This window comes from Mya arenaria, chromosome 3 (assembly GCF_026914265.1).
Source record: "Mya arenaria isolate MELC-2E11 chromosome 3, ASM2691426v1".
NCBI classification, from domain to species: domain Eukaryota; kingdom Metazoa; phylum Mollusca; class Bivalvia; order Myida; family Myidae; genus Mya; species Mya arenaria.
This window is the reverse complement of record NC_069124.1, coordinates 18715753-18741914: the sequence shown is the minus strand read 5'-3', so window position 1 is coordinate 18741914 and position 26162 is coordinate 18715753. Positions and strand designations below refer to the sequence as shown.

The window sequence follows — 26162 nt, the reverse complement described above, 5'->3', positions numbered from 1 at the left end:
TCTTCTTTCAATATTTATTTATATTTAATATACACAATTGATCATGTTGCACCAGTACATGTTGCAGTCACATATAGAAAATCAAAATAGTTATGAAATATGAGTGGCTTGACACTTGCCATGGTATTATCCCCTAAATGTTTACTCGTCAAATAGCCCACTAAGCTTACTGCCCCAATTCTGGATGAAGAACACCCACATTTTGTGCAAAAGTGGTATACTATTAATAAATTCTTTCAAATATAATGTCATGTCATAAATGTGAAGAGGGTTTGATTTTACAGAGAATTAAGGAAGTATCAATTGCGTATCAATTGCGTGTGTGCATTTTTAACACACCAGTCTAATTCAATACAACTTATTGGGATATTACATAGTTATTTAATTAAAAGTGAAACAATAATACAGCTGAGTTATAAAATGAAGTTTGGGGAATAGGAAAATAGACTTGGTATAAATAAACATTTGTATTATAATGATATATTTGTATTATAATGATATAAATGTATGAAAGTTGTATTTGAAAACAACAACTTTTAATATCACAGATTGTCACATAAAATGTCCGGAGACAGCAGCATGTCTACCCTGATTCATTGAACAATATGGTTGCTTCAGGACTCGTTAATGATGTCGACCAAAGCTGGCATATCGTGAATTTCAAAATCCAGCATCATCTGACCGTAAGCTTTGCCCTGTGAACATAAGAAATAAACAGTATGGTTTGTGAAATAAAGGGACACAATTGAGTTTATTCTAGATATCCTAGATTAAAATTATGATTTTGAAAAAACAAACAAACTGAAAAATTAACCAATGCTTGCTACAATAACATAGCATAAGTTTCACAATTAATGTCCTAATCATGAAGTCACTACTCTTGTATTCTAGATATCAAGGAAACTGCTTACTTAGCATAATAAACATATCCAAATATTCAAATGAAGAAATTATTTTCAAAACATATATACATGTATCTGTATGGCAGCTGTTACAATTTTACAAATGCTGCCAGGTGGAACTGCAAGAACTAGCTAAAACAAGAGCCGTCGTAAGACAGCACGCTCGACTACGCCACTTTGACTTAGAAGTGAATAACAATAATGAATTGAATGAAGGGTATTGGACTTTTAATTAAGTGAAAATCCCAAATTGCCCAAGAACTTAAACCGGACGTCGACGCAGGGGCGAGTAGTATAGCCCACCTATTCTTCGAATAGTCGAGCTAACCAGCCACAAATACCTACTACCAAATTCCTGTTTAAGGCCCTGACATGAGGGTAACTGCTTAGTGAGTCAATGCCATCCCTTCCTAGAGCCCAATGAAGTCCAAAGTTGAGTCCAATGATTCTTGGACATCACACCTTAACAAGACTTACCTGAAGGTCACAGCGTAGTGAGAAATACAAATATTCTGACCTAAGGCCTCATGGAGCAGAATGTTCAGGGGCCGTATTCAATAAGCATCTTAGTGAATATTTTCAACGTAGTATTATTTTCGTAATTTTTGACATTGAATATTTTAAATACCCGCTACTTTTCATCAGATTTATTCATATGCATATTATGTTTAGACCATTTTCTTGCTTAATTTCATATTCTTGGTGTACACACATTGTTCGTTTTCTTAAAATTCAAATTAGAAAAAAGGCCATTTTTCAATAAATTGAAAATTGTTACTAAGATGCTTATTAAATACGACCCCAGGTCAAGTATTTCTGGACACTCACAACTAAACAATACTACCTGAGGGTCACTGTGTAGTGAGGCATGACCACCAGCCCAAGGTCCTCATGATGCACAAAGTTGAGGCCCTGGATTCATGTAAGTCACACCATAGTAACAGTATGAGGCAAATCTACCCCTCCCAGGGCCTCTTGAAGTAAAAATGTCTGACCCTGGATTCCTGAACAGTCATACTTGAACATAATTTTAAGGCCCTTACCTGAGGGTCCCTGCGTAGTGAGGCATCACCACCCCCTCCTAGGGCCTCAAGAAGTAAAAATTTGTGACCCTGGATTCCTGAACAGTCATACTGTAACATTATTTTAAGGCCCTTACCTGAGGGTCGATGCATATTGAGATGATTCTACCCCTCCCAGGGCCTCTTATGGTAAAAATTTGTGACTCTGGCTTCCTGAACAGTCATACTTTAACATTATTTTAAGGCCCTTACCTGAGGGTCACTGCGTAGTGAGGCAATACCACCCCCTCCTAGGGCCTCATGAAGCACAAAGTTGAGGCCATGGATTCCTGGACATTCATATCTGCAAAAAAATATTGATTATGCTTCTTTGAACAAGGGCACTAGATTTTCAAAAAATACCAATACTTGATTGTGACTTTTTAATTATCGACATCCATTGAAATGATTCAAAACTTAACTTCAAAGCTATGCACTTTGTAGCTCGATATCTTTGAGCTTCTTCAGAAATGTTAATAATAGCCAACACAAAAAGCTGAATACAATATTGATAAGAGTATTGAATGCATTTTTCTATGTATGCATGATGTACAGATAGAGCAGGGCACACCTGGACCATGCATTAAGCAGGATTCATACAGCATGAATACAAGATACAAGTGTGCTCAAATTAACAATTACATGTTCACTCATTATTCATCAAGTTATCATCTTTAAGGACTAGTTCAAGCATTCTATAAGTAATCCCCGCTCCACTAAAAAACTGGGGTATTGCATCAGCTGCTCATTGGCCACAACTATGATGGTCCTTATTAGAGAAGATCAATAGATTGGACTTTAAATTAAGATAAGAAACTAAGTGTTTTGATTGGCCTGTATATTTAGCTGACCAATAGGCTGAATGGAATCACTGAGGCATTTCTAAGGATAAGGATAAGATCAATATTGAATACTGAGCTTTTTATGTTTAAGTTAGTTCTTAGGTAATTCCACAACTTTTAAAATGTGTTTAACTATTATAGCAGAACAACATTGTTTTATTTAGCCTACCTGTCTACTTTAGCGCCCTTGTCAGCTTCAAGTAGATGGGCGAAATATTCAGCCACAGTAACCTCCGTCAGAGCCTGTCTGATGTAAGGGAGGTAGGCTGGGTGCCGTGCTATCACACCTGCAACAAACATAGAAATTCTATTAACACATAATAAAAGGTCCATTAGCTGCTGTTTGAATAAAATTTAGTCTAAAACTACTCAAAATTTTAAAAAACATCAATGTGATAAAATATCGCATGAAATTTAGAAAAAAAAATTTGAGCTGGCAGTATATTATTCAAATACAGCAATCTCGTTCTGCAGTTGAATCATGATCACTAAACCATGGTTGACAAATACTCTACCTGAGATTTATGAATCTAGGTATCTGAGTAATGGTCAATAAATACATTTTTGCATGGAAGTTCTACCTCCGCCGCCACAAATGCCAGTAACATCAAGGTTATGATTATCCCTCAACTTTTCAGTCTTGGAAAAATTGGACAACTGATCAAAAGGCTCTATGATTGGCTTCAGATCCAAGCTTTCTCCTGGGTAGTAAATGTGTTTAAACACCTCCTTTTCTCAGATCAAAAATCAATTTTTCAAATCAAATCAAATGAAAAAATTCTGATTACATTTTGACAAATACTTTTAGAGACATTAGACTTAGGATGTATGTATTAAAATTTCACAATCTTCAATTTTATTCTAGTTTTAAGTACTACACTTGTTTGGCTTTATATACAAATACTTTAAGTAAGAGAACAATGTCAAGATAATCAGGTTGATAAATTATATTGAATAAGGTAAATACTGGTACAACAGTACACATGAGTCTTAGCCAAAAATAAAGACTCTTCGTAGGATTTGAAGTATAAATAATTCTTACATTAGCAATTACTTAGAACTATATTTATATACATAATATTATCTAAGGAGGAATGCCTGCAAGAGGGAAGTAACATCCTGAATTTAAAGAAAAACTACCATTTCTCAATGCATCTCTCGAATTATTGTATGCGCTTTGTAACATATTTTTATGTATGAAACCAATGTAAAACAAATGTAACACCCATAAACATTTTAAGATTGTTATTTGTAAAATGTCTTTTGAGCCTACATTTTCCTTGTTTGAACAAATTACATGGAATTGAACATGATACTACTTCAAAGCAATTAAAATCATAATTAACAAGGATAAAACATTACATTGAAACAGCTTGTAGATATTTAATAACAAAATAAACAATGACTTGTTTTTAAAATTAGATTGTGAATTCAGACTGCACTTATATTACAATGCTCAGATTAGCATTCAAGCAATTCACAATAAACAATACCCAGATCAATTTTCATTTTCTCATAAAAGCTGTCTATATTTTTGCAGTTTATGAACAAGGAAGTGAATCACAAAGTAATGAATGAAATCAATGAATATAAATAAAGGCCATTCTTTGAATATCAATACATTCACTAAATAATAAATTATAACAATCTTATATAATGGCATACGGATATATGATATATATAAATTGAAAACCCTCTGTGTAGGATGTTTGTCAAACATACATCCCCCTGAGCACCGTTTTGTCAGTAAGATTAAATAAAAATGTTTGAAGAAGAATTACATTGATTATTTATAGTGTTCAGGAAAGTTAATGTAAACAACTCAATCTTTGATCTGTGGACAAAGACATTGACCTTGACCGTCGATGTACTGACACCACCACCCAAAAAAAGATAAGGGAAAAAGGGGTCAAGAACTGATTAAAGACACCCTACACCTAAAGTTGCATGGTCTGACAACAAACTGTCCCAAAGTTATTGGGCAGACAAAGATTCCATTAGACTGTTTACCATGACCTTGGCCTTTAACCTACTAGCCTTAATAACAATGGAGGCCAAGGGCAACAGATCACAGAGTTTCGTGGCCCAAGGTCAAAATGTTGTTGAATAATTGCACAGACAAAGTTTGCATTAGAGTGTTCACTATGAAGTTGACCTTAGATCTACTGAACTCAAAACAATTGAGGTCACTAATTGGTTAAGAGCACCCTACCACTAAGTTTCACCTACCACTAACATACCACTGAGTTTCATGGCATTGGGCCATACATTTCTTGAATTATTGCACGGCCAAAGGTTTCAGAAAACTGTTCACCATGAACATGGCCATTGACCTCCTGAACCCAAAATACAATGGGGGTCATTTACTGGTCAAGGGCAATTTACCACTGAAGTTTCATGGTCAAAGATCAAACTTTTCTATACATCCAAACTTCCCTTTAAAGGAAGCCCTGCACACTAGCCAACTAATCAAACTATTGAAAAGATATTTGTCAAACATTATCCCCCCCCCCTTGAGCGCCATGTTGTCAGGATTATTTGGACAATTGAATGAAATATGCATGGCCCGAAATAACAGCTGATTTGTCATTGACATTGGATGCCTTTGAGGCAGTTTTAAGATTATGACCATTCAAAGTGTGAGGATATTAGGTACAGTTTTTGATCATGTTCAGATGATGACTGATATTTGCAGATAAAAATGTATCCTCTTCGCAGCAGGGAATAAGTAAATATGACAAAATTTTAATGATGAATATGAGTTATGACAATGACCTTTGACCTCAAAATCCATTGGATTATCAACCGGTCACCCAAAACCTAAATGTCAAGTTTGAGGGTCATGGGTGCAGCCATTGTCAAGTTATCACACTACAAGCTTTTTGCTTTCAAGGTCACTGTGACCTTGAATCCAATGACCCCTTAACTCAAAAGGGGTCATCTACTGGTCAGGCCCAACCCCCAAGTTAAGTTTGAGGGCCATGGGTGCAGGCATTGTCGAGTTATCACTAGGACAAGCTTTTATCATTCATGGTCACTGTGACCTTGACCTTTGGCCAGATGACCCCCAAAATATATAGGGGTCATCTACTGGTCAGGCCCAACCTCCAAGTCAACTTTTAGGGCCATGGGTGCAGGCATTGATGAGTTATCACTCGGACAACCCTTTATCATTTGAGGTCTCTGTTACCTTGACCTTTGACACAATAACCCCAAAAAACAATAGGGGTCATCTTCTGGTCAGACCCAGCCCCCATGAATAATAATCTCATACCAATATTGCAACTGTTCCCTTTGTCTCCACTCCTGGTGTATGCCAGGTCCTCCAGGCGGTAAGAATGTGACCCAATGTGTACTTCACCAGTGGCCTTCACCTCTGATTGCTTAGGTGACCCTGAACTTTGACCTTCCTGGGCTACTTTTGGTGGAGTGTATGTCTCAACATGTTTTCCGTTCATTGCAATGTCAATCTGTAAATAAGAAAATCAATATACATGCCCTACACCAATCTTTAAAGAAAATGCATAGGGATGAATATTCTGAAAGTGAACAATGAAAAAGGGCTAAAATATCAAGTTTTGATATTAAAAGTAAATTGTCTCTTTCTTGCAAAGATCTTGAGCACACATCTAAATTTGGCAACCTTAATGGACACATAATTATGTGATCTTCTGTCTTTTTTAAATATTTGAATCGTTTAAGAAGAAAAACACAACAAAAAAGAATTAAAGTTCTATTCATACAAATTTGAATTTGAATTAAATTAAAAAGTAATGCACATACCTTCAGATCATCTTTGTCATGGAGAAAGGAAAACAATTTTAGGACTGGTGACCTGGAAAATGTTGAATATGTTATACATAAGTGGGTGAAGCCCAATCATTTTCTTAACACTCATAAAAAGGGCACCCACACTGGTTTCTTCAGGGATGATATTGGACCGAAGTTCCTCATTCTTAGAAATAAATCCTAAATATTTATAGGATGATTCAGACCAAAATCTGTGTAAAGGGGCTTTAACCCCAGTTGAAATAGCTTTCAAGGTCTTTTATTTCCCTTTTAGGTACTTCTTACTTTATTTTTTTCAAATTTCAAGAGGAAAACAAACTCAACAAATTTATGAGTTTTGATCCTGAATTTTATCATCCTTGTTTCCATCATGCAAACAGACTAAAGAATTATTCATGACAAGATCTCTTCATGTCTGTATAGGGCACCAGTACTGGATTCTACCAAACAAGCAGACTGGACAATGATTCATGGCAAGTTTTTTGGGCTTCTAAACATGGCACCAGTACTGATTTCTACCATGGAAACAGATTCGAGAGTGATTAAGAATAGGTTCTCTTGGCTTCTAAAATGGGCAACAATACTTATTTCTACTTCAGTAACAGGCAACAATACCAGTAACAGGCTTGACAGTGATTCAGGACCAGTCTCCCGGCTTTTAAATAGGGCAACAACACTGATTTCTTCCAAGCAAACTACAACACTGGTTTCTTCCAAGCAAACTATCATACGAATGATAAACGACACATTCTTTGCTTCTAAAATATGCCTTTTCTACACATGTGCACATTCTCACTGTAATATGTATATAAAATGTCAGGAAAATACCTTTAAAAGTTATTAACTAACAGCCAAGTTAAAAGAGCACAACTGTCAAGGGACATAACTTGACATTAATAGTTAAAGCCAGAGTTATAAGCCTTGCTGTACATGTGCATACTTCCTTTGGCAACATGTGTACCATGTTTAACTTGAATATCTTGAATGGTTTTGGAGAAATGGCTTAAGATTTTTGTGAAATACTGAAAATACTGACAACGGACCACAACAAGGCTATGACAACTTTTTTCCTTCAAACATAGCTTAAAAGCATGAACTAAACCAGTTAGTCACAGCTACAATAATTTAAAGACATTAGATCAAATATTGTTAATTTCATCCACTATTTTTTCACTTTATCTTGTTTTTGAAATAACCAATGTCTTTGTAGGGGGATAGGTGCTTTTTGTTGTATTTAAGTTAACCAACATTGCTGCTTTTCTCTGACAGAGACAATCATGTTACTGATTTTTTTTTTATTATTAGTCAAACAGACAACTACTGTACACACGCCATAAAGAAGAGTTGCTTTAATACTTACACTTTAGGTCTGCCTCCTACAATGCCTGTAAGTCCAGGAGCTAAAAAATATCCAAGATGTTGAATAAGAAAAACTTAACCCGACATACAGACTATGAAAGCTCTTTTTTGTTTTAAACATCATCTTGGCCTCTTATTTATTTCCAGCACATAGGCTGATACCTTTACATAACCCATTACCCTATCCATTGTAAGTTACACAAAACTTTTATTATAAACAAAAACATTTTGTTTCATAATAAGTGTGCACTGGGACAAATTTAGCACATATCCTGCATAACTATTTGGCTAAATATGGTATGCAAAGCTTAGTTAAAAGTAAAATGAAAATAAAAACAAGAGCACTGTAGAGTGAACACCTATGCTCATCTGTTTTTGTTTTTTCCCCAGTTAAACAAGGGGCATAACTCAATAATTATTAAAGCCAGAGTTATGTGCCTCGCTATAAATATGCATAATGTCTCTGCCAACATATGCAACAAGTTTCTTTAGAATGGCATTTGATTTATGGCCAAGGTTTTAGTTTTTGCGTCATGCCGATGACATCATGGGTATCATAATAGCCTGACATTTTTTTATAAAAAGAACCCCCAGATAAGCTTATAATTATAATAAAATAACATGCTACAATGAAACATTTCTGTCTACTTTAAGAGGTCTAAACAAATTTGAGTAGGACATTTTCAATGAGTCTCTCATGCCACTGTGAATGACTTAATTGTTTTCCAAAGATGGCCTAGTAAAGTATGTTCAGAATGTGACTTATATAATGACAATATCTTTAGTCATAATAATAATCAGACTAAAAACCCTTCATCCTTACCCATTCCAGTTCCAGCTGGGGCTATCTCCCGGGCGAGAATGTTCAGCGCTCTTTTGTCAGGGTGGTGTACAGCAAGCCAAAGCACAGCTTCACGACTGCCCTGTAAAACAAATACTGTGAATGTACACACATATAAACAACTCAGTTATGTCTTAATTACATTATCAATTGATCCCAAGTGAGAAAATTCATGACCAGCTTGTTGGTGTGGTGAAGGGCAAGCTGTTTAACAGATTCAGAACTGCCCTGTAATACATTGATACAAGATACAAGATATAACACGAGTGGTCATTTCATACCGAATTTATGAAGAGGTTTTTAAAATAGATCAAAACAAGCCTTATTGCTTTTTTATCAAATCTAGTTAACAATTTTAATAAATTTTGAACTGAATGATACAAATGATATTCTGTTGACATCATAAATACGAATAATAATAATCAGAGGGATATCCATTAATGACATCACAATAAAGTTATTGCAAAATATAATTTAATTAATAATCATTTTGAAAGTTGGGGAAACCAGAATGACTAGAGGAAACCCACTTCTCTGGCTTGGTGACCAACAACCATACTTACATGTACCCACACCAGGGTCAATATTCACTACTGGTTCAAGTCTCAGTTCGCGACTCAGACTCAAAAATGCAATTGTTTTAAATGTATCAAACAAAAAATAAACAAGAAACGCCGCAATGTGACAAAACCAGGTTTTTAATGATCGACAGGAGAACTTCAGCCTGTGTCTGTTTTTTCTATTTTTAGTAGCAGTGACCTTGACCCTAGGGACCCCAAATGCAATCCATTGAAAGGTATCCATAAACTCTTCCATTATACCAAGTTGGGTCAGGATATGTCAACCCTAACTAAAGTTATTCAGTTTCAACCATTTTTCTATTTATAGTAACAGTGACATTGACCTTGAATCTAGGGACCCCAAACGCAATCCCATGAAAGGTATCCATAAACTCTTCCTTTATACCTGGTTTGGTCAAGATATGTGGACCCTGACTAAAGTTATTCAGTTTCAACCATTTTTCTATTTTTATTAACAGTGACCTTGACCTTGACCCTAGGGACCCCAAACGCAATCCCATGAAAGTATCCACAAATTCTTCCTTTAGACCAAGTTTGGTCAAGATATGTCAACCCTAACTTAAGCTATTCAGTTTCATCCGTTTTTCTATTTTTAGTAGCAGTGACCTTGACCTTGACCCTAGGGACCCCAAATGCAATCCCATGAAAGGTATCCATAAACTCTTCCTATAGACCAAGTTTAGTCAAGATATGTTAACCCTAACTAAAGTTATTCAGTTTCAACCATTTTTCTATTTTTAGTAACAGTGACCTTGACCTTGACCCTAGGGACCCCAAACGAAATCCCATGAAAAGTACCCATAAACTCTTTCTATAGACCAAGTTTGGTCAAAATATGTCAACCCTTACTAAAGTTATTCAGTTTCATAGGTGAGCTTGACGCCGCCCGCCCGCCCGAACAACGACGTTTGTCAATCTAATAACCAGGTTTCACTATGTGAAAACCTGGTTAAAAAACAACATTATTTTAGTTTTAAAATAGGAAAATAATTGTGAATCATGCTATATGACATGGGGCCATCACACATACAGCAATTTTCACCATAAATGCAAAAGAAAATAAATTATTTTTCAATAAAATAATAAAAATTGAGTCTCAAATTCAGACTTGAAGACGTTACTGAATATGGACCCTGGAATCAATCCTTGGTCACCTTGGTGAGGTCACAAATATGTTTTACAAGATCATGTTTTTAAAGTTAATTTATTTTTTTAGTTACAGAACAAGTTACTTCAACTTACTGCAGGTAACTTTGAATTATGTCCGTAGTTATTTTCTGAGCCCAGTATCTCAATATTTACTTTCGAAAAGTCAGCCATCTTTAACTGTTTAAAAATGGCCCTTGTTCTGAAAGACAATATAACCTTTAATGTGAATGCAAAACGGGAAACCAAAGAAACTGCACTCAAATTGTTGGGTAAATAAGAAAAAGAGATTACCTAATCTAATTTAATATCACTATTATGTGGATTTGTTTTAACCAAAAACAATGTTTGATTTCTTTCAAAGATTTTTACCGAAGTTACAATTCTACACATTCTGCACAATTCATTCCAAAACGTGCCTTAAAAAGCAGAGTAATGAACCGAAAACGAATCTCAATTATAACGAAATTAAAATAAATAGATTTATTCAATTACAAAGCTATACCATTAATGATGTATCACATCATACAAATTGGCGCCCATTTTTCAGTGCAAATGAGTATTTGACATAATATATTATAATGATAATATATAATTTTATTAGAAGTGCATCTGTAAATATTTTACCAAATTGAAATCTCTAACTTTAGGCCCCAAATCCAGCAAAGTAACACTTTTCAAAAGGCGTACCTCTTGAGAATTGCTTCAGCAGTACGTTCAGCCTTGTCCTTTGACCTGGGTCCCCCGACACAACACACAGCCGTCATTCTGTACCCGTCCATGTAGGTTGCACTCACCTGTTAATGACAAATGATTGAAAGTATAAATGACAAATGTATACAAAACATTGATATCCTGCTTTCATCAGCTACAGGCCAGCCAGGCACAGTCAATGTACTGTTGTACTACTATTAAAGTCTCATATATTCTGACTAAAGCACAACTCTCTCTCTCACTGTCTATTTCAGGTAGAACAAAAAAAATTAAGAAAAGTAAAATTTTGCATTTTCATCACAACATTGTTACTAAGCCATAATAAGTTTTTGTTTGGTGTTTCTCTACCCAATGGGCAGAAGTGTATATGCTTTTGTTTTTTTCACTTCCTAGCCCTTTAATTCTGTAATGAATTTTTTTTATTTAAAATATATGACCACTGTTAAAACTAAGGCAACTTTTGGGTAGTGCGATTTTTTGTAAGTCGTTCGCCAAACAAACTTTTGATTTATTGTTGCCCTACATGGGGATTGTACAGTTTTGTCTATAATGATGTTAAAATTTCAGAAAACTTCCCGTCGAAGATGTACACCACACATGACATCTGGGATGTGATTGACCTGGTTGCTGAACTGCTGAAAACATTTTGGCTATGAGTTTGGTGGGCGCTTTAAGCCCCTAAAAGGGTCAAAGGGGGTGAAGCAACCTGCCGCAGAAGCTGAACTGGCTTTTCAGAAACCGTTTTGAGGGCTGTCCTGACTTCAACTTTGAAGCAAACTGGAGTATGTCAATACTTACAACAAATAATGTAAAATCCAAAAGCAAAAAAAGTTGTACCTTGTACTGTGACGATGATGCAACTCCCCTGGCCCCAGACACAAACACCGCCTCTCCGTCATGACCTGCGGAAACCTTGTTATTTAATTGTTTGTTTTCTGATGTTTGAATTGCAGTCAAAATTAGCTTAATAATATCTGAAGAAAGAACAATAAAGTGTTCTTATCATTTTTATAGGAGTACATCTACATGAAATAACTGGAGAAAGCTTTACCGTAAATTTACCAACTGTTACTTAATGTTTAATTTAACTGCTGGTGTTTTGCAAAGCTTCTTATAACATATATAATATTGCCTGCATGAAATAATATCATTATTTATTGTTGATATATAACTAGCGTAATAACTTCTGATGTGATGTCATAGTTGAAGTGTTGAAAATGTGTGCTTTATAGCAACATTTTATATATTTATTACTGTTAGTCGTAAAATAAATTCTTATAATATAAATAGCATATCACATACCTGGCTCATTTTTATTAATTTTAAGAAACATTTGTAATAAATTCCTTAAAGATTTGAATGTAATATCCTCTATTTAAATGATGATAACTCTTCCAAACTATCACAGAAAAACAACAATACAATAGGATGCCAAAGCTTTATTGATCTTTTTTTGTGTTAAACTTTGCCTGCATGTTTTGTTTGACAACCCCAACGTAACATCAAAGTTATTACAACAGCTCAAGTTTCTTTCTTGGAACTCGAATTCCACAAATCATATGTGTTGCCTGTCTATAACTTTTCTAGTAATGGTCATGATGACCTTCACCTTTGACCAATGACACCATAATCTATAGAGGCCATCTACTGCCCATGTCTAATATGCAGACCAAATTTGAGGACTCTACACCAAGATGTTCAAACATTTTTGATCAGAAACAATAGTGCCCATACAATTTCTAGTACAGGTCACAATCACCTTGACTTATGACTTATTAACCCCAACAGGGGTCATCTACTGCCCAATATGCATAGCAATTTATTCAAAATTATCAATCAGACAGGAAAGTGTGATGCCGACAATGATGACTACGACTAACAAAGTATGTGTCTCTATGCATCTGCCACACTTCGCTGGCGACACAAAAACTGACAGGGTAGGTATGGAAGTTCCCATCTCACTTACCATCAACATCCCCCAAAGAGACCTGCGTAAAATCACAGTTGACATCGGGCAGCTGATAACATGCAGGGTCACCTATTTCGTACAATAGCTGCTCAGCAACCGTTGCCTTGGATACAATCCCGCCTGTTTTGGGAGGCTTGGTGACAACAAAGTTGCCGTCTTCTGCACACTCCACGATAGGGAAACCAATGTTGGACCTGGCAATCGTAACAAGCAAAATATCTGTGCATGGAGGCACAAAATAAATAATAAAGTTTGAAATGGAAGTCTCAGTTTAATTGTGACTTTACAAGGACAACAATAGTTGGTGCAACACTGTCACTTTATGTTTGAGCGTGATATAGTATGATTGAATAATTGTCGAACGTGTCTCTCTGCACTCTCACAGATTGAACGTTTTGACAACTTTTTTTGTTTTTGTCTTGGAACAAGCCAATTTTTGCGAAAATCCATAGAAACCAGTTATATAAGACTGCTGACAAAAATTTAGATCACAGATTTTTATATATAAGTTCAAAAATTGATATTTTATGCATTTTTCTTAAACCGTTTTTAACGGTTTGGTTTAAGCCATAAAACATTAATTTTCGAACGGAAATATGTATATCTGCGATCTGATCTTTTGTCAGCAATCTTTTATCATTGGTTTGCAGTTATTTTCGCAAAAATTTGCTCTTTCCTAAGACAAAAAAAAAAAAAAATTGTAAACGGTATATCTGTGAGAGTGCAGCTTTAAGTAATAGAATTTTATATAACAACTTATTTATATTACAACAATTAGGGAAAAAAACAATTACAAGAAATTTTCGCTCTTGTTGGTTCAATGTTTCACAAGACATATGCCCTGATGGTGATTGCGGCAAAAGAGTACTACCTGAAGCTTGGTGACCACCAACCATGCAAACAAGTAATCAGGGTGGGAATCAAACCGTACACAAATTGGTTGAAAGTGCGTGTGCTAACCATTGTACAAACCGTTTAAGCATAATTATATTTGAATCTACCTGTTAGCATGAATAATCTCTTTAAATAAGGAATCCAACCCACAAATAAGCTAGTTCTCTGAAAGCTTCATTAACCATTACCGTATTATATCATGCATAGGACGCACTTTTTTACCCCCAATTCTCGTCTTAAATATTGCCTGCGTCCTTTCTATGCTATTAGAATTTCATCTGTTTTTTTCCAAGTCCATTTCAGGTCGAAAATATCGGACCGGGGAAGAACGCGGTAAAAGTAAGTATCTGTACTGCGTCACCGAAGAAAACAACTGACATAGGTAAAATCACGCAAGTTAACACACGCAGAAATATATTGAATGTTTACTTTGAAATGATTTATTGAGAAATAAATTGAAAACAAACATGAGTGTTTACTTTTTTACAAAAGGGACGTTACTCACAAAAACTCGATGTGAGTCAGCATTTAACTGGATTGAGTTATAACGGCAACGGAAAATCGGGAAAGGAGGTAAATATCAATTAATCGTTGTTCGTGATTTTAATGTTTCGATATTTTACAAAACATTTTGTTGTATGTTACTGTTTTAAAAAAATTAATAAAGGAATGTGCATAACGCAAAGTAGCATTATTGTCACTATCAAATCTTTTCAAATGTGGGAAGGTGTGAAAAACACCCACTGTCTGTCATTAGAAAAACATCAATACAACGAACTATTGCGATGGTAATACCGTATGGTTGTTTGTTCGCACTATACCTGTCGTGCCTCCGCTGGCAAGGATATTTCCTGACACGCATTAATTATGCCTGACATGCTTTATTCCGTGCAGCGACAAGCCTTATCAAAACAATCATCAGTTTTACACAGTTTTGCAACGGTTGACTGTCATTCAGAAGGCATGTCGGAACTATTGCAACGGTTGCAATGGTTGACTGTCATTCAGAAGGCGTGTCGGGACTATTACAGCATTTGTTTAAGTCTTATAATATGCGTGAATGTTCTCAAAATGTCAAGACTTATATCATTGTTGTGTACACTAAATTACCGAAATGCTAAATTACCGAAATACGACGATAACTATCGAAATACACAAGACAGTTATCGAAATATGCCTTATATACATTTTTTTTTTTACTTCAATATATGTTATAAATACTTTGACCAACCTCAATTTTTCGGCTCCGATTTTGACATTTTTCCGCTGCGTCCTATCTTATATATTAAGGGTTTTTACCCGTTTTTTCAACTACCGTATTATATCATGCATAGGACGCACTTTTTTACCCCCAATTCTCGTCTTCAAAATTGCCTGCGTCCTTTCTATGCTATTAGAATTTCATCTGTTTTTTTCCAAGTCCATTTCAGGTCGAAAATATCGGACCGGGGAAGAACGCGGTAATAGTAAGTATCTGTACTGCGTCACCGAAAAGAACAACTGACGTAGGTAAAATCACGCAAGTGAACACACGCAGAAATATATTGAATGTTTACTTTAAAATGATTTATTGAGAAATAAATTGAAAAAAAACACGAGTGTTTACTTTTTTATAAAAGGGACGCTACTCACAAAATCTCGATGTGAGTCAGCACTTTAACTGGATTGAGTTATAACGGTAACGGAAATCGGGAAAGGAGGTAAATATCAATTAATCGTTGTTTATGATTTTAATGTTTCGATATTTTACAAAACATTTTGTATGTAACTGTTCTAAAAAATTGATAAAGGAATGTGCATAACGTTAAGTAACATTATTGTCACTATCAAATCTTTTCAAATGTGCGAAGGTGTGAAAAACACCCGCTGTCTGTCATTAGAAAAACATCAATAGAACAAACTATTGTGATGGTAATACCTTATGGTTGTTTGTTCGCACTTTACCCGATGTGCCTTCCGCTGGCAAGGCTAATTAACGACACTTAATTATGCCGACATGCTTTAATCCGCACAGCGACAAGCCTTATCAAAACAATCATCAGTTTTGTTGCGATTGCAACGGTTGCAACTGTTGACTGTCATTCAGAAGGCATGTCGAGACTATTGCAACGGTTGCAACGGTTGACTGTCAGTCGGGACTATTACGGCATTTGTATAAGTCTTATAATATGCGTAAATGTTCTCAAAATGTCAAGACATATATCATTGTTGTGAACGCTAAATTACCAAAATACGACGATAATTATCGAAATACACAAGACAGTTATCAAAATATGCCTCATATACAATTTTTTGTTTGTTTTTTTACTTCAATATATATGTTATAAATACTTGACCAACCTCAATTTTTCGGCTCCGAGTTTGACATTTTTCCGCTGCGTCCTATCTTATATATTAAGGGTTTTTACCCGTTTTCTCAACTATTTTTTTGCCTGCGTCCTATCTATGCTAGCGTCCTATACATGATATAGTACGGTATTTTTTTGCCTGCGTCCTATCTATGCTTGCGTCCTATACATGATATAATACGGTATGTTACATTTTGATGCCTTGTAAACCAATATATAGCTTTTGTCTCATTTGAAAGGTATTTGCCTTCTGAAAACTAATATGTAAAAATATTGACCAAACAAACAGTATACATTAAGCTATTAGTTTGTATATTCGCTTACATATAATGAAATATTATGTAATCTTTGAAGGTGAAAAAACACTTTGTTATTACACTATCTTCGGTTCATTTTCTCTTTCTGCACTCAAAAGCCATCCAATTGATTCCAAAATAATACAGAGTCACCAGTCATCCATATCTCACATATTCGTGGGTCAGATACGTAACAACTATAGGAATATTCACCAGTTTGGTACGGTATGCCAGTCTGTGAAAATCCCGCCTGTCACCTGCGCTCCACACTCGATCAGGTGACCAGCCAGACTACAAGGTAAAGTGGATGTTATTTTGATGATAATTCTGCTCGACACAATGGTTTGTTTATTTTTCTTTCTCTGTTTAGAATGATTTTCAAGCAAGTCAGTCTGGCCACTAAGTACAAACTATAAAGGATGGTCTAATAACTGGATTCTTAGCATTGCTGTAATCTTTCTTCTGATATGTTAACTATGCAAGGGCCCAATTTCTTTCACACATTATAAGTTGAGGTAAAAAAAAATAATCTTCAATTCTAATGCATTATTATGTTAAACTGATTTCACTTCAATAAACAAAACAAACAAACAAATTGTCACCTAAGTGCAATAACTCAAAAATTGCATATACATGTAGAAATAGAAGCAGATATTGAGTTATTGCACTTAGGTGACGAAATATGAGTTGTGAACAGATAAAAAACATTAATCTTTATAAAAATGTTTTTCTTTAATTAATAGCTACGTGGCCACAAATTCCCAAGTTCAAAAAGCACCGAAATACTGCTAATATTCTTTTATCTGTACACAAATCATATTCTTCTTGATCATAAAGACAAATGAGTTAAACATAATAATGCATTAAAAGTATAAAGCCTATATTGTGCTCCCTATAAGTCCCTTATAACAGGATCAAGCTACGCTCACTATAGATAAGGATAAATTCTGTAATTTTCTTCTTTTAAAGCATTTTGAGACTTTTAAAGGAAATAACTTTTAGGATAAAAATACAAGTCATACTGTAACTTCAGTAGGTCAAGAGTTTTTGAGAAATTGGACTTGGAATTTTACATGTACATTTATATCGGTTATAAAAACAGTTAAACCTCTATGTGATGTCCTAGTGTACATTTTCTCTATGTATAAACTCACCTTCCCTGGGCTAGTTTGTCAAATTCTTCATAGCCCCACTTGAACTGCAATAAAATACAATAGGTAATATATAGTATTACATCAATATATTTATAATAAATAACTATTATACTTCTGTGGCACCTTAATTTTATTTTTCAATGCAAAGTGTAACATACCAGGTATTAAACTATTTTCTCTTCCTCTCTCTCTCTTGAATACTAGAAGCCAAGTTTCATAACAACTTCAAGGTCTGGTCACAATATATTTATAATTAAAGTGTTGAAATAGTGGCATAACTCAACATGGCGCTATCCACACACCAACCAGGTTGGACGCATCTGCTCTTTATCAATGTTTTATGTTACCTTGTGTACAAGTGTAACTAGAGCAAGGGTTACCACACATCGACCTTTCACTATCATACTTGCCCCAAAGTCAAGGGCACCCACTCTTCATTATCAGTGTTACATTTTACCTTGTGTACAAGCGGAGCCAGGACAAGGGCGCTATCCACACAGCGGCCCGTCACTATGATATCTGCCCCAAGGTCCAGGGCACGAGATATCGGACCCGCTCTGCAATATAATGGTACATGTGATAAGTGTGAAAATAGACAAATAACTCAATGATGGTTAGAATTATGCAAATATATTAATGACTACATCAATTGAGTTTAGGCATATCATTCAAGCAAACATAAATATTAATTTATCTGACAGTTTAGTGTATGATAATACAATATAGAGTATATATTAGTTGAAACCAGTACTGCCTTGAGTTTAGTCAAGATGTCTGCAGCAAACTTTGCAACTTGGTTCTCCACTTGCAGTGTATGCACTATGATGCAATCAGGATACAAAGCAGAACAGTTTGCCAGTGTTAGCCTTAACAAACTTCAAGGTTGGTGGTGTCCACTTTGTGAGCCAAAGAGGAAATGCCCCTTGATGGAGCTCAATCCACATCCTCTTAGATAAGAGGTGGGCAGCTATAACCCTTCACCACCTTACACATTCTCCACTCTCACTCATGACATTGCCACATTGCCAACAGTGTTTAGGTGTTGGCCTCCCATAAAAAAGTGACTGAGCCCAGCAATGATCAATTATATCAATGATGTGTTTCTGGTCAAAATATCTGACAATGACGGCACATGTGGAAGCCGTTATTGAGGCTTGCATACCTTTAGTTTTATTTTAATGTTAATGTCAAATAATTCCTCTAATACAGAGCTTTTTTAAGATGATTTATAGATGAAAATATGTTGCGCTCTATTGAAATTTCATATTTAAATTTTCGTATACTACATAATAATTGAAAAAAGTGGTGTGCTGTTGGTATTTGGGTGCCATTCTTTCCAGCACCCAGAAAATGGATGTGAGTACTGGAGACTACCTTAAAATGGATATGAGCAGGGCTCTCGCGAGGGGGGCGACTTGGGTGAAGTGGTCGCCTAAAATTCCCAGACTTCGCCCATTTGTATCATCAAAGCAACATTGACTTCGCCGAAATTATAACACAACGAAATTTGGCCACTGTCCCATTAGTCAAGACATCACAATTAGCCATTCATAAGATATGGTAATCTCCTAATCCGATAATTGGTCGGTGTCATCCAATTACCAAAACATCGCCGATAGGCGGAGCTATTGAAAGTTAACCAATCAGAATGTACATTGAGAAGACCATGATAAAATGATATATGTTCATTAAAATGAGATAGAAAAGGCAACATAATTATGAAAAATCATGTCAAGCATTAATGAAGTTAAAAAGTAATTGATATATGCATTGAACAAACAATGCAAGACATTTTCAACATTGTTGCTTTTGAAGCAGACAGTCACAGCCATCTCGGGCCACCGGCAAGGTGGCGCTAAGAAAATCAATAACATGACGTATCACCAAATATTTGATTGGTTTTAGTGAAATGTTCATGATAAAAAAATTGATTTCTAAACACAAAAAAATATTATTTTTTTTTGCTTTATGTAGAGTTTTAATACTTACAGTATTTTTCTCCTGTTTCTGATGTCAAAAAAATCGGCGAGATCGCCATTTTGTCAGAACAATTTTCTGAGTTAATTTCTCAACCTCCCATTATGTATTGGTTAAGTTTTCATCAAGGACAGTGATTTAAATGTCATTTGGTTCTTAAATGTCAGCATATTTAAAATAATTTAGCCAGAGACAAGTAAATAACAGCCTAGCTGAATGTGACATTCGTACCCTATCCCGAACGTACCAAAATAAGATTCGTCCCCCTTCTATATTGACATTTAATTTATTAGTCATTTTGATTGTTTCAAATCCTTAGCTGTCTTGGTTTTTGTTTCATTTTCGATGCTATTTGGAGATAAACTATATGACATTGACAAATAAACTTTTGATGAGCCAAAAATGATACATTATTTTATGAACATTTTATATAGTTATAGCAATCAATTTGAATGTGGATATAAACTGAGGTGTGTGGTATGGCATAGTTTTTGTATCAGGTGTTACGAAAAGTATCACTTCTCCCTAAAGTCTCCCCACTTCTCCCTAAATTGACTGAAGGGAGAAGTCACTTCTCCCAAAATTTTCAGCCTAGTGAGAGCCCTGATGACAACCCAGAAAATGGACATGAGTACTGGTGACTACCCAGAAAACAGACATGAGTATTGGTGACTACCCAGAAAATGGACATGAGTACTGGTGACTACCCAGAAAATGGACATGAGTACTGGTGACTACCCAGAAAATGGACATGAGTACTGGTGACTACCCAGAAAATAGACATGAGTATTGGTGACTACCCAGAAAATGGACATGAGTACTGGTGACTACCCAGAAAATGGACGGCATAATTTATATGCAGCTTCAGACAAAGCAGGCCATTAGTTTCCTTACCCGAGGTAGGCATTCACACTGGTGACAGACTTCGGCATGGAAACTCCACTGTACATCTCCTTAACACCTTGATTCTGCAGCTCTGGAGCCTGGTTTGTAAATACAGATCATTGGACTGGTGTGAAATGTGAACAAAATGCTAGTTACTATGATAAAACATCATAAGTTTAAATAATAGCTGGCAACAGATATTGAAAAAATGAGGTATAAAATTCTCTATCCGATTACATGGGGTAAAGCCCCCAAAAATGGTTTGGTTAGGGTAACATCCTTTTCAAGAACAGGTAGGTTAGGTTGGCTTTTTTTTATTTTTTTTTAGGCTTTATGTAAGAACTTTATTGTCATCATTGGAATTTTTTTTTTAAGTCATCTCTGTATAAACTGTGTCTGTTTTTCTATTTTTAGTAGCAGTGACCTTGACCCTACGGACCCCAAACACAATCCATTGAAAGGTATCCATAAACTCTTTATATCAAGTTGGGTCAGGATATGTCAACCCTAACTAAAGATATTCAGTTTCAACCGTTTTTCTATTTTAAGTAACAGTGACCTTGGCCTTGACCCTAGGGACCCCAAACGCAATCCCATGAAAGGTACCCATAAACTCTTTCTATTGACCAAGTTTGGTCAAGATATGTCAACCCATACTAAAGTTATTCAGTTTCATTGATAAGTTTGACGCCTAACACCCGCCCGCCCAAACAACGATATTCGTCATTCTAATAACCAGGTTTCACTATGTGAAAACCTGGTTAAATATAATATATTAATATAAGTTACTTTACTGTTAATATTCCAGCAATTCACATGTTTATTTCTCATTTTGTTTATAAGATTAACATTCATTGGTATAAATTAGTTCAATTTCCATCTAAAACATAAGATTATAAGACTTGTGATAGATCCTATATATATATATATATATATATATCTGTTTAATATTAACAATTTTAAATTTAATTTTAGACCAGCATAACCAGACAAGTAATTTTAACACATCAAGTTTTTTTTGAAAATTTTCCACCAACATGATTTAAAATGTCTGCTATCATAACTAATAGCCATAAGTCAGGGATGTGACTGACCTGGGAGAAGGAGGGCTCAGTTCATTTCAGGGTTTAGGGCCGCTTTAAGCCACAAAATTTGGGACAAAGCTAGAGAAGCAAAACTGGCTTTTTGAAGGCTCTCCTGGTTTCATTATTAAAGCAAACTTGAGCAACAAAAAAAATAAAATACATAAGATATATTTATTGATTTTTGGTCTCTGAAGCCATTGAATATGCAGCAGATTTACATGAATCTTCTAAAGTTTTAACAACCTTGTAGGTGGCATTATTGGTGAGGCATGGTGAATTTTTATCACATCCAATTCAGTACTGGCACCTTTACTCATACCGGTATTAATTATAAATTTCTCACCCTGTGCACGAGGTCATCTCCATTGACAACTGCGATGTTGAGGTCAATGCCGGCTTGAGAACAGACAGCCTGTAGGGCCGCAGCACAGGCCTCTGGATTCACCCCTCCTGCATTGCTAATCACCTTTATTCCTGAAAAAATATAAAATCACTGGAAGTTTTTTATGCTGTTTAATAAATTGACAGCACCCTAAATCTGAGATAATGCTTGAGCGCTTTAGTGCAAGTATTATTCAGACAAGAGTGTTGCGGGTTACATAAATGTTTTGTATAATTACCGGTAAGTACACAGTCTTATAAATAGCGTACCATGTAAGTAAATTGCATTGTGACATATCAGGGTGTTAGGTGACTATAAATTGGTAGATTTTCATCCCTCTTTTTCTCCTGCCTCTAAAATTTCACTGACTCAAATAAAAATGTTGAACTGGGGTGTATATTTGCTTATAGGTCCAATACTATCCGAGAACAGCGTTTATTCATACCAGCTGGTGAAGATGTAAACATTCACATGTAAATTGTTACAATGGTGTTCGTGGTTTGTCTAGAAACACATATATATATATATATATATATATATATATATATATGGTCCCTTAATTATGCAATAAGGAAGAGCATGAACACATATTCACCATATTCAATTTACACGCACCTCTTTTCTTGATTTCCTTTATGTGTGGAGCAATAACAACCTGGACAAAGTCAACAGGGTAGCCAGCCTGAAATACAGCAACAGTGTAGTAGTCTGCGCCTTAAACATAATAATGCTACACATTAATGGAGTTCAACATGCAATAAATACAACAGTATATACAATACTTACGCTAACACTGGAAAACATACAAAGAAAACCAAAACAACTACCGGTAACTGTTTTTTCTTAAATTTTTCAGTAAGCTTTAGCAATGTTTATCCTAAAATCAGACAAAATACCCACACATGATCCATTGAAAGGCCATCTTGATTAATAATGTTCAGTAAGTTTTAATATTTTAAATGAAGCTCAAAACCATTTCATAGTATATATAATATATCAAACAGTCTTAAATTAAACAGTTTTTTTTTCTTTCTATTTTTAAATTGCTAGTAAAGAATCTTTTTTTAGATAATTTGGCATAATTAGTTAAATGCTATTAAAAGGTTTTGTTTGTTTTTTCATTTACTTATCCAAAGATTTTCAGTAAAGGAACTATTTTAACTTAACCTCGCATTTTATAAGTACTACATACTGTCATATTCATACTATATTGTGATAATTATATTTAACTTTCTCAACTTATAACTTTACGTTACTAAATTATGTAAAGTGACTGTTATACAACTAAGGCAATATTTATTTTAATGCATACAGACTTACTTTTAATATATTTGTGCAACCTCGAATACAGCGATATTATTACTTAAATATGCAATGCCTCCCTATGCCATGCCACCAAAACAAAGGACCACAATGGAAATAAGAGTTGTCTCTTTTTTGTGTCATCCTTGGTTCGGTGTGCCTGTCATGGCTATTGAAAATACCATGTATGTATAATGTTATTTACTATAAAAGTTGTTTATTTTAAATGTCCATGTATGTGCATTCCTTACTGAAATAAATCTATCTATCTATCTTTATTTTTATATTATTAACTACAATGCAAAGCTGAGAAAATCCATAAGGAGACAGTTAGTTGGGAACTGTATGCTTGGTAGCTTGGCATTAAGTGTGGTTGCATGCAAGGGCTTGTGTATGTGTTTGAGTGCATGTGTGTGTGCTTTAATAAATATACAAAAATAAAATAAAAGTTAATGTCTTATTTAGAATCGAGTATTAATAAATTGATTTAAAAGAAATAAAAAATAACATTCAACAGACAATACCAAGTAAATGGATTTCAAATAGACTTAAAGTAATATCATTTTATAAATATAGTAGAATGAAGGTGCACCTACATTACTATCCTTGTTCTTCATGGCTGTGAGTAGAGACATGGTTATCTCCGATAAGTAATCTAGAACCAAGTAGTCAAGGCCACCCCCATAAATCAGTTGAGGAGCTGAAAAGAAACCAGGTGCAATTTCACAATCAAACATACAAATTATACTTCAGTGTTTTTTTCCAACATTTTTGGGAATGGGGCTGGGGCTTTTCTGATTGTGAAAAATGCATCATTTTGACTAGAATTGTAAACTCCAATTTTACCTTGAAAGGAAAAGGAATGCTTTTAAAAGATATAGACAAAAAAAGGAAATAATGGGATAAAGTTTGATGCTTTAAGAGTCAATCAACCATAAGGTAAGCACTATCATTAAAAACAGTTTGTTTGAAGTGGTATCTTATCCATATAAACAGATGCTAGGAGTCTGTTTACTATTTCTGGTGATTACTTTTATTTATAAAAAAACAACATGGCGGTACAATTAAAAAGACTGCTACATGCAACTTCACCCTTTTTGGATGAGCATTTTTTGTTTTGCAAGTTGTCCAGAAGCAAGAATCACATTTTTGGAATATACTTATTCAACATATTCATAACATTATAACTAGAATTTCGTAAATTGGATTTATGACCTGTTGGAAACACCCGTAATGTTTCTAGTAAAAGTCACCATGACCTTGTTCTATTGACCCCAAAATCAATAGCGGTCTTCTACTGACATTGACCAAAGTGCTAAGCCAAGTTCAAAAACTCTAAACGAAGTTGTTCAAATGTATTTGATAAGGGAAAAATTGTTTGCAACATTTTGAATACCTGCACCATGACCTTAATATTCAACTTATTGACCCAAAATCAATAGGGGCCATTAAATGACAAATAAGCATCTGTAACGGTCTGCTATAGGTGGCGGATGTGCGTTCATAGTATAACATTCTGTTATAGACGGAAGTACAATCATAGTATGTATGTTTACTTCGTTGGTAATATGCAAATTAGCAAAGCCCACGCTATGTGTGGATAAAGAATTTACTGTACGGGTCCAGCATGCTTTTCTCTGAAGGGATCTGTTGGCCTTGTCAGGCTCGCACGTTACAATTGGTGGCAGCGGTGGGATGATGTCAACTGCCGGAACGGAGTTGCCTTATCCATGAGATTTGGGACAAGTCTTCTCGGAGGGGAAAGTAATGTAATGGTTCGCTATAGGTGGCAGATGTGGGTTCATAGTATGACATTCCATTATAGACGGAAGTATGTTCATAGTATGTATGTTTACTTGGTTGGTAATATGCAAATTAGCAAAGCCCACACTATGTGTGGATAAAGAATATACTGTATATTAAGACCAGTGGATCCCTTCAGGGTTGAGCATGCTTTTCTCTGAAGGGATCTGTTGGCCTTGTAAGGCTCGCATGTTACACATCTCTACACCAAGTTGTTCAAAAGTTATTGATCTGAAACGCCCCCAATTTTTCTAGTGAAGGCCACTATGACCTTGATCACTGACTTATTTACCCCCAAAATCAATATGAGTCATCTAATAACCATGACAAACGAGGATTCCAAGTCTGAAATTACAATAACTCAAAAGTTATGGATGATTCAATCATAAAACAAATATGACTGTGAGAGTGAGACCTACTTTGCTGAACAAAATGATCCCTAGGTTTTACCAATGCTTTGAAGGTGACACAAAACCATGCTAGTCTATGGAAATCTGACAACTATTCAGTCATGTTCAGATTTGGTGAATATGAGGACATTCATTTTTTTTATTTCTCTGGATATAGTTGAATGTAACCTTCCTGGCTTCAAATTAACTCCCTTCGTTTACTTATGCTAACCTGCAGTCATTGTATCGCCCCAAAACCCTGAGGCACATCCGATTCGCACTGTATTGCTCTGCAACAGATTGCCATAACTATTATTTCTTTTGTTTATGAAAACCGGATAAATAGGAACACGCCTTAATATAGTATTTTTAGATTGAATTAACCGACTACAAATTTTGCTGGCGATGGAGGCCACCATTTTGTCCAGTTGTGTGTGAAAGCG

At 35.1% G+C, this 26162-nt stretch overlaps 1 protein-coding gene across 1 annotated transcript; it reads right to left on the bottom strand.

Annotated features, from left to right (window-relative positions):
- LOC128227846 (uncharacterized) lies at positions 1-26155 on the bottom strand. The gene is made up of 19 exons (XM_052938743.1): positions 25952-26155; positions 24124-24227; positions 22841-22907; positions 22187-22317; positions 20768-20856; positions 18354-18453; positions 17897-17940; positions 16956-17033; positions 13202-13398; positions 12073-12137; positions 11212-11318; positions 10618-10723; positions 8777-8876; positions 7955-7994; positions 6589-6640; positions 6080-6275; positions 2975-3092; positions 2177-2267; positions 1-695 (listed from the first exon to the last, which is right to left on the bottom strand). The coding sequence occupies exons 1-19, from the start codon at positions 26136-26138 to the stop codon at positions 615-617; spliced, it is 1953 nt and encodes a 650-aa protein (XP_052794703.1). The 5' UTR covers positions 26139-26155; the 3' UTR covers positions 1-614.
- Positions 26156-26162: the final 7 nt, after the last annotated feature.

Coding starts and splice junctions, on each gene's coding strand:
- LOC128227846 (XM_052938743.1), bottom strand. CDS start 26,138: ATGGTGGCCTCCATCGCCAGCAAAATTTGTAGTCGGTTAATTCAATCT. Junction 17,034..17,896: donor GACAAACTAGCCCAGGGAAG/GTGAGTTTATAC, acceptor TTTACCTTGTAG/TCTGGCTGGTCACCTGATCG. Junction 10,724..11,211: donor GCTGAAGCAATTCTCAAGAG/GTACGCCTTTTG, acceptor ATTGTCTTTCAG/AACAAGGGCCATTTTTAAAC.